At 37.4% G+C, this 10,000-nt stretch overlaps 1 protein-coding gene across 5 annotated transcripts in view; it reads right to left on the bottom strand.

The window, feature by feature from the left end:
- LOC140933945 (uncharacterized) overlaps positions 1-10,000 on the bottom strand; it is a 27,225-nt gene that overhangs the window by 12,220 nt on the left and 5,005 nt on the right. For 4 of the 5 annotated variants that reach the window (XM_073383624.1, XM_073383625.1, XM_073383623.1 and 1 more), the window contains exons 2-9: positions 9,264-9,347; positions 8,403-8,483; positions 6,475-6,550; positions 5,667-5,731; positions 4,926-5,023; positions 3,568-3,653; positions 2,424-2,555; positions 332-451 (exon numbers count right to left, since the gene is read on the bottom strand). In XM_073383624.1, coding sequence (XP_073239725.1) covers positions 332-451; positions 2,424-2,555; positions 3,568-3,653; positions 4,926-5,023; positions 5,667-5,731; positions 6,475-6,550; positions 8,403-8,483; positions 9,264-9,335 — 730 coding nt within the window. In that variant the 5' untranslated portion in view covers positions 9,336-9,347. The remainder of the gene's footprint in view (positions 1-331; positions 452-2,423; positions 2,556-3,567; positions 3,654-4,925; positions 5,024-5,666; positions 5,732-6,474; positions 6,551-8,402; positions 8,484-9,263; positions 9,348-10,000) is intronic. The other variant, XM_073383627.1, reaches the window with a different exon arrangement.

Genomic DNA, 10,000 nt, shown 5'->3' with positions numbered 1-10,000 from the left:
CATTTTTATGGATGAAATATTATTTTCCAGTAAAAAAGAGATAGAGAGTCCTTGAATAGAAAATGAAAGGCTTTGCAAATCTTAGTGTTGCAGTAAAAGGTTGAAGAAAGACTACCTTTCAACAAAACAAAAAAACACCCTTTTTCCAAACCAGGTATTTAACCCTTAAACAAATATTGGTTATTATTATCGCCTCAGGAGGGATATGATAAACACCATACCAATTGGAAAGCAAACGAGTACGATGTTTATGAACCTCCGTTTTTTTAGTATCACAAATCTTACTTTGTGTCACAAATTTCAGTTGGTAATATGACTCTGTGTAACGTACCCTTGCTAATAGGGAATCTTTGTACGTTTGATACTTCAGTGTCCGACATTTCGTCTGCTGGTTCGAGATACAGAGCTGGAGCCCAACCCACTTCACCATCAGCATCTACCAGCCACCAACCTGTAAAGTCAAATCAAAAAAATCTTTCTTTTTCAATGACTTCCTGGACTCCTCTCTTGCCTGGACTAGCTGAGGCGGGTGAAGGGATTGTGATTTGAAATACACGGAATGGAGAAACCTTCTTCAGAATAATTTCATCCTCTCTTGCTTCACCCCAGTGTTAATTCCTTCCATAACGACCAAAGAAACTTACATAATATAAGTCCTTAGTTATTGTTCTGATTTTATCAGTCCTTGTAAGCTTATAAAAAACTATAAAGCGTTTGAAGTTCAGTATAATTACACCAGTTCTACGCATGGTAATATGTGGTAATAGAAAACAGATAACTGGCAGCAGACATTTTAACTTGCTACTGCTGTTCATACTTCAATATTCTTATTATGCCAATATTTTGGACGTAATAGGGAGCGCTGTGAGAAGTGTTCTCGCCTTCCACCAATTTGAGCCAGGATTGAATGTCTCAAATCCTGGAGGCGACGCCATATATGTGTGGGTGTGGAAGTCTATGACGATGTTGAAAACAGTAAATATCGCTTTTAACCAGAATGCATCGCGCTTTCGGAGCCCTTATGGAACCTCGCTTTGAACCTAAGAGGACAAAAGGTCTACACCTAAACTTCTTGATAAATTTGTAAATACTTCTTAGTTAAGTTTAAAAACATTGTGATTAGTAATCAGGGGCTCCCAACGTCAATTTTCGGAAAATATCTATTCGGAAAACGATTTGGGATTTAGAATATGGTATAATTACCCATTTTTAACGGATTTTTACCCTAAAAAGGTCACCTGGAATTTTCGGGAGCCTTTTTTCTGGCTGAAATTTTCGAATAGGTAAGTTTTGAAGCCTATCATTTTCCTGATCACTAGACTTTCAGTTAGGAAATCCGAACAGATGAAAAATTTTAAGGGGATAAAAATATACCTATATCCACCGTTTAAATACTAAAATACGTTCAACAATGTTATGTTTAAGTGGTTTTGAAATATTTTCTCGTAGGGTGCCCCTGAGTAATTAGCTAGCCTTGTAATTAGTATTAAGTTGAGTGTTGTAATTAGTTATTATAAATAGTGTAATGTTTTTAGATAATCATTGTTCCTGAATGCCCCTTTGGGGAGGTAACAATAAAGTATGTATGTATGTATGTATGTATTAATAACCACAGGCGTTCGGGCTTCAGGAGTAATCGTTGATCGTTTATTGCGACAGTGCTGTTTCGTATGGTCCGAAATTGTAGGATCACACTCATCAGGCGACTTCAACGATTGACCGTTAAAATTAAAAGCTGGCAATAAAATATAGGGATGCGTTAAGACATAGTATCTAGGTAACAGATGGATTGCGTCTTAGTTACGTTACTCTAGAGCGCTCTACGAAATACGTTCTACCCAGAATATAAGTGTTTATGTATGTATGTATGTATTTAAATCGAACCGCAACAATTTCATATCCTTGGGCCTTACTTAGAGATTTGTGTCAGGCCTCAAACTGCTTTAAAGCAGGTCATCAAGTAAACAACCATTTCATGTAAATTCACAACGCATTTCCAAGATCTAGATTTGTTTATAGTCGCCCACTGAATTTGATGAATCGCTTCTTGTAAAGTAATCCATGCCAGATTTCGGAATCTGAAAAATTATTGCTTGTGGAATTCAGAATCCAGCAAATCTATGATTATGGAATTCGGGATCCTAGGCTTTGGAATCCGTAATCCATCCCAAGGAATCATCCGGGATCCGGCTAATGATTGGAATCCGGGATCCAAGCTCCACTGACAAGAATCCGGAATCCACCACCTGGAATCCAGAATTTACAACGTGGAATGGAGTATCCAAGACCGTCTTGGTTTACCTTACATGGGTTACTCTTGTTTCCCACGCTGCATAGGCTTGTTTCTACTTGGTGAATTTATTTTATGAGGATTAAACTAAAAAAACAATAGCAATTGGAGTATTTTACTACGAAACACTCACCAGATTCCCTCTTCTCGATAACATCCACTGTTTTCCCTTTTTTCAAATTAATGTCGCTCTTAGCTTGTTTCTTATAGTCGTCCATGACGATGAAGTGGTCAAAGATTATAGGCGAGCTTATGTGGTTGCAGGCTGCAAATGAAGCATAAATGATAATTATGATCTGTTTCCTCCTTGGTTCAAAGCCTACAGTAAATTTTAAAAATAAGCGCCCCCTCCGATTGTTCAGTTACCTGCTAGCAGACAGCTAACGTCAATCAAATTTCAGTGAAGAGTTTTGCCGATATCAATATTGACGTCAATTGTATTGATAACGTTAACTACAAAATGGAATAGCTATTTTGGGTTTGCACGAAGAAACATACAAACGTCTCACTAGCTTATTCAGTCACTATCTGCGAACAAAAAACCAAATATAGGCACGTTCAACATAAACCGCACGCAGCACTGTGTTTTTCATCTTTTTAACTTCAATTTTGGTGTGTACGATGGTCTGTTTTCAATATGAAGTAATCACCCTCATAATTTAACATTTGGTCAGTTCTATTTTGAGCTGATACACTGTATAAGATATGTAGTGAGAAATCATCCTGAAGAGGTTCTTAAGATAGATTTGTTACAATTGTTTTCTAAAATGTTGTACAATATCTGCTATAAATTTGCTTCGTTAATTAGTGGATGATTGACTCTGATCGGTCGAATTATCACATTAAACACTCAATCCATTAAACTCCAACAATACTCCCAAAGGCGTTTCCCTCCCCTAATCAATCCATCTGTATTGATAAACGCCCCCTCCAGATGTGTTGCCTTATTAAATGGCCTTTAACCCTTTTACTACCAAGATCTGATTTATAGTAATGCCCCTTTCCGGCTGCTATACATTTCATTGTAGATTAGTTCAGAGAATTTGTGTTTATACCAAAAGTGAATCCTCTGTCTGCTATACATTTCGCTATTCTCATCACCTTTCTGCTGGACAATGAATTGATATTTTAAGGAGAAGTTAGATGCCGATCACTTCTGGGAATAAAAAGGGTTAAGCCTGGAGGCTTATTTTTGGAATATACGGTAACCAAGTCATTTTTAAATTTCACAGACGTTTGCTTGATTACAGAACGATCAATAACAAACACAGGCATACCTATTCTACCTGACTTTTTAAAAGTGAGTCGTTTCTTCATCGTCTTTGAGAAGTTCCCATTCCTTGTGCCTTTTTTCTTCTTCCTCCTAAACGTTAAATTATACAGAAAAAAAAAAAAAAATTCGCGTGGTAGCGCGGCAGCAAGATGGCTGCTAGCACTTTAACTCCGATGGAATGACAAAATTTCCAATGGTTAGTATCTACTAAATTAGAAATCTTTTATATTTTTCCATCTATTAGGGCAGTGTATTAGTTTTACTCTTTTCGCCCCTTTTCTCTTTAGTTATTTCTCAATTAATTAATTACCTGTCTCTATAAACTTGTATAGCCTATAGCTACTACAAAATTGCAGAAGCATAATATGCGAGAAACATTAAAAAAAGCTTGTCTAGTTCCAGCCCTGTAACCCTTAACTCCCAGGGGGCCCAAACGCCCTAAAGCTTGATAACTAGGTAACTTTTCGGGCCTGGAACTGAGCTGCTTTATGTTTGCCGTGTTTGCATTTAAGATCAAAATTTCAACAATTTTGAAAGTGATACAATGAAACTGTTGGTCAGCGCTGCAGATTTGACTGGTTTGTGAGCTAGGAACTGTGCTACTCTTCGACACTGAGGTTTTTGATTTTGAGATTTACCTTCGGGCCCAAAAAGCTAAGTTACCAGGCCTTTAGCGAAATAGGCCCCAGAGCCGTGATTGCTTTGGGCGGTGAAGCAAGTCTGGTGTGCAAGGGAGCTGAGCAATTATTATGGCCAGTACAAAATCGATGGTGGATTTTTATACTTAAAAATGAAAGAGAGATAGGCACCATTTTATCATGGTAATTGATCATACGCGAGCAAGAGATTATAGGGGACCTATTATGATCTCTCGATGGGCGTTACCCAGTATACTGCATAACTTACTACTGACACTCAGTTAAAAAAAAGGTATTTACAAGTTACCGTAGTTATTCGAATAAGTGCCCAAGCTCGAATTAGTGCCCACCTTGAATAAGCGCCCATCCTAAAGGCAGAAAACGTTAATAAGCGCCCAGCCTAGAATAAGCGCCCACCCCCTCCTCTTCCCAATGAAACTCAAATAAGCGCTCACCCCCACCCCACCCACATGAATGAATAAATTCTAATAAGAGACTTCCCCGAGGATGAAGATTTCTTCAGAGTATTTTACAGAAACCTTGCTTTGTTACTTCTTGGCGTTAGCATTTATTGTTTTGTTGCAAAATAAACATACTTCACTTGCTGAAAATGGTGAAAACTTAATAAGCGCCCATCTCGAATAAGCGCCCACTCTCAAGGTCCAAAAATTTAATAAGCGCCCAGGGCGGTTAATCGAATAAATACGGTATTTGCTTCTTATACCTGGGGAGATGATCCTGCGATTCTAAGTCTTCCCCTTTTGGCCTCAAAAAACTTCGGATGTGCTTAGACTGTGTCACTTTCTCAAATCCAAAGATATCCTGGAAATGATTCAAATAGGTACAAGTTATCAAGACTTTGCAGTGGATTTTCATTAACCGTTGGGCGACATCTCATCCATAGTGCCGGAGCATCTCACTGACAGTTTCTGCATCAGCAATTCACTGTCCGTGCTGCGGCATCTCATGCATCACTGCCAGTAACATCCCTTTATTCCCACTATTTAGCAGAGCCGTCCTTTGTTACCTCGTTTTAAGTTTTTTTTTCTAAGGCAGCACAATGATTGGTTCTTAGACTCTTTGATTATGCCTCACTGGCACAGGCTCTCTTTTGGTTAAGCTTCAATTTCTATTTCCTGTGGATACGTTGGGCGACATCTCATCCATAGTGCCGGAGCATCTCACTAACTGTTTCTGCATCAGCAATTCACTGTCCGTGCTGCGACATCTCATGCATCACTGCCAGTAACATCCCTTTATTCCCACTATTTAGCAGAGCCGTCCTTTGTTACCTCGTTTTAAGTTTTTTTTTCTAAGGCAGCACAATGATTGGTTCTTAGACTCTTTGATTATGCCTCACTGGCACAGGCTCTCTTTTGGTTAAGCTTCAATTTCTATTTCCTGTGGATACGAAAAGAGAGGAGTATCTGGAAATAATCGTTACTTCACAAAAACATTCGCTTACCTTCAAAAAAAGGTTGAGCTGTTCCATTCGGTTGAACAACGTTTCACCGATATTCTTGCATGAGTCTACAAAGTAGGCATGCATAAAAAAGAATCTTTTTTAGTATTAATCATAATCAATCATGTTTGAATGATATCATGCAATAAAAATTATTGATTACATGCAAATTCACAACCTTCTTTACCGCAAAGGTATTCTGAATCATCTACTTACTGACGCGCAAACTTTAATTTCAATGTCAATTATCTACAATCTCTTTTGAAAAATATTGACAATTAGACTAAATGCTTAATAATGATGCTGGATATATCGATCTACTGTGATTCTAATACATGTATTTATCTACACAAATTCACAAGTAAAAGAAGACGACTGTGAAACAGAATGTGCATTATATTTTACATGTATAAGGCAATATTTATAGGTCACACTACATTACAAGCATCGAAGCCCTCGACGGTTTAGCGAATGAATGAGCTGGAGCCGGAGGGTCGTCAAATGACATCCATGAAATAAAGTTACGTGGCATCAAATCAAAGAGAACTACTTGTGATTTCAATAACTTGTTGTCAGGTCAGTTGAGGCGACATTTTTCAAGCTCAACCTACAAATATCATCACTTCCAAGGTCAGGAGTTCCTTAATATAGAAGTAACGTAAAGCAGCTTTTGCTTCCGCGGTTGCAAGTACGTTTTTAGATTTTTTTCCTATCACTTGATAGCCTTTTTAATCTAGTTGTAAGAAGGTAAATTATGCTATAAAATAATATTGACGAAAGAAAAATAACAATTTATGGCTCTAAGACTCACCTGGCAGTTGACTGAAATTCTTGCGGTTAGACCTTGGCTTTCCAAGCAAATCAGGAAACGCCTGACACAAAATGGTCTTAAAAAGAAATAATTTAGATTTGATGTCATCATTTTGATATCATCATTTATCTACAAGCCTGAACAAATGTCCTTGGGACGTTAATACAGTTTTCGTAACTATCTGTAATTTCTTGGTGCCCTCATAAAACAATGCTACCTTTTGGAAAATACTTTGCCATTCCCCCTCTTCCCCACCTCAAACAACAGGGAGCTTAAGCAACGACGCCGCCGACGGCAACGACAACAACAAAAACTTTATTTGCATGACCATAAAGGTATTACAATATTGCAAAAGCTACTAGTCTAAATTTAATTTCTAATTCAACTTATTAATGTAAAACATTTCAAAAACATTACAGATTTCATTCATTCATTGATATTAATTTGTTTCTTAATTCAAAGCATTGCGAGATAAATAAAACTAATTGACAGTCAATTAAATATTCAGAAGAATTCACAAGATGAGCTATTAAAGTGTCGTGCGAAAGTGATTTGAAGCTAGGTATTTTAAGTTCTATTTTGGAGATAAATACGTCTCTAATCTTAGAATAGTCCTTACAATCTAGTACGAAATGATTTTCATCTTCAATTTTGTTACTGTTACAAAAGGAACATATCCTTTCATTGCCAGGGATCTGAGGGATCTTTTCGTATTCTAAGTTGATGGCTACTTATTCTAATTTCAACTAACGCTTTTCTTGAGGGGTTTTTCTTGTTAAACTGGTTACGGCGAGGGGCTATTCTCCTTTTTGATTGTAAAGTAAAAACTGAGTTTTTGTGATTGTTGAGGGTCTGGTTCCAGTAAGAGACCTATTTATTTTTCATTACGACGACATACCGTTTAAGTTTCAAGCCAGTCATTCAATGAATCACAAAAAAATCACAGTTTAATTCATAGTAGTCAATCATCTTTATGAGATTAGAGTAAAAGCTATTTTTTCCACTATAGTATAGAATCTTCATCTTTACATTTCAAAAAGCTTGCTAATAAGTACTGAACTTAGCATCTTTTCATCTATTGTCAATGGTCATGGGGAATTTACCGAGTTCAGCTCTACATGCAATGTTGGATGCCTTGTTGTGTACTTGTAAATTTTGTTTACAGAATTGTAAATGGGTTTTCTCAATTGCAGAGCTGTCCCAGGACTTAAAATCTGAACGAGAACGGCAAAAAACCAATAATTTAAGATTGGCAATATAACAACTTTGCACGCATGTGCATCACGCTTTTTTGTACATTTCTTAGCCGTCGTTGCACAGTGCCTAATTTCACGTTTTTTCGAGGACGGAAACACAAAACAACAATTTCTTTTTCTTTCCTGAGGCGGGGGGTTGGAGTTGGGCATGTGTGTCTGATATTAAAAAATCCCTGCCACAGATGCACAGTTTCCCCAGGATAGCAGATTGCAAATTTCTCATCATAGACCTTGTGAACAGGAATCTCTCACCCATCCCTCCCAAAAATTTAGTAACCTGATATGCTGAAAATATAGTATTTCAGAACAAATTACATTAATTAATAGTTACTTTTCTGCTTTGCATGATGTCAATTTATTGGTTATAATTTGTACTATACAATCATTGACAGTCTGAGTGACTGGCGTCGATGATGGTTCTTGAAGCATCTTCCAAATTTGATCAGCGCCAGCTAGTTATATGTGAAGAGTTAACTGGGAGATTAAAGCTAATCAGAAAATAAATGTTTTTTTTTCTTACCACATTGTACGTGGTGACTTTGTGAAAAGGGCCTACTTATCCAAACTTTGATAATCACAAGTTACCCTACGTACCACTGAGAAGTCCTTCAAAAAGCTATGAAATTGGTGACTTTTTAGTCAAATTTCTGACTTGTGCACGACATAGCTTACCTGCAAGTGTAAGAACTCGCTGTACCTTCGATAAACCAAATTGACAGTTCCATCGGACCACGTGACCTTAACACAGAACACCTAAGGAAGTTTTAAGAACGCATGAGTCAGTACTTTGGCGCGACCCGGATGTGTAAATATGGCAGAAATCGAAAGTATTAGAGAAGTGAGGTTTGCTGGAAGAAAATATTAAGAAAATTGTTTGGTGGTCGAGACAACCCATTCACCTTAACGCTTTAATCATTATTGGGTAATATTAGAAAACCGTGTTGGTTTCCTCCTGAAATGTAGATAGATTTCGGATTCGCGCTCTCTGCATGAATAGTCGGCAGACACCACGGTTGGCTGCTGCCATTCTAGTGCAGCTGTAGAATATTTTTTGGTTGTTTACATAATTTTAAATAGACAGTTTTGGTTTTAATAACGAGATGGACAACGGGTGGTCTTGCCTGCCACCCTAATAAACTATTTGCAAAACAGCTAGGAAGTTGCTATTACACTTGCAAGCCTTGAGTCCCTTCCTTTTCTTACGAGAGTTGCAAGAAAGCTCGACTTAATAGACTCCAAAACATGCGATCGGAATCCCAACATCGAAAATTGTACATCGTTGACTCTGGCCGACACGTTTTGATTGACTATTAAACAAAACCAAAAGACTTGATGACCAGTTTTGACAAAAACATCCACAGCACTAACTAACTAAGGAAAGTGCAAGATTGTCTGAAATGAATAACCCATAGTCTGACTGATCATTAACCTGTCCATGCAATTAAAGTTCTTCATGTACCACAGTAGCTTGAATAGTATGCAGCTTTATATATAAAGTAGTATGACAACACTTTGTTAAAAGGCAAAACTTACAAAATGTTTTTTGGGTGTCCTTCTTCGCTGAATTCCCTCCACCGATGCTTCTTTGACAGTTCTGTTGTCCATGTTGAACGGCACCTGAATACAAATTAAGGTCTTTTTGATGTCATTTATAATACTTAGTTCAATATTGCTGTTTTCAGTATCCTCTGTCAAAAACGTCGGTCAACCATCAAGGTCAAAATAGTCTATTCCACCGACAGTTTATTATACAATAAAATTGCCCAAAGGTAGTGGCACGTTATTCTAAGTTATTGTTGATTATCAACTGTTATTAACAAGAGAGATTGCTATTAAACATCTCCTAAGCTGGGTTCGGCACTTTTCATGATAACTGATAAAACATAACACTAAGGAAAAATACTAATTTTACCCGGCATCAAGGCGTCATTTCAGGAATCCAAAACCACAGAGAGGGGTCATGATCAAGTCTGCCCTGTCTTTGTCTCTTATACAAAGGAACCATAGGAAGTTTGAAATCGTCATTCACCACAACCACCACATTTCCCTTGTTTTCCTTCAATCGTGTGTTATAGGACTGAAAGTGTTCTACCTCACCGTTTGCATCTTATTATGTCATTAATTGTACACCCATTATAAACTAAGTGGGACTACTTTGAGTTATGTTACGTAAGCAGAGGATGAAAGCAACTCCGACTGACATCTTGCTTCTTAAAGTAACATGATAACAGAAGAAACCTTGAGATACGTTGAAATTTCGGTTTAAATCC

Source organism: Porites lutea, chromosome 4, assembly GCF_958299795.1.
Source record: "Porites lutea chromosome 4, jaPorLute2.1, whole genome shotgun sequence".
Lineage (NCBI taxonomy): Eukaryota > Metazoa > Cnidaria > Anthozoa > Scleractinia > Poritidae > Porites > Porites lutea.
Note: the sequence above shows the minus strand (reverse complement) of the source record. Positions and strands in the feature narration are given on the sequence as shown.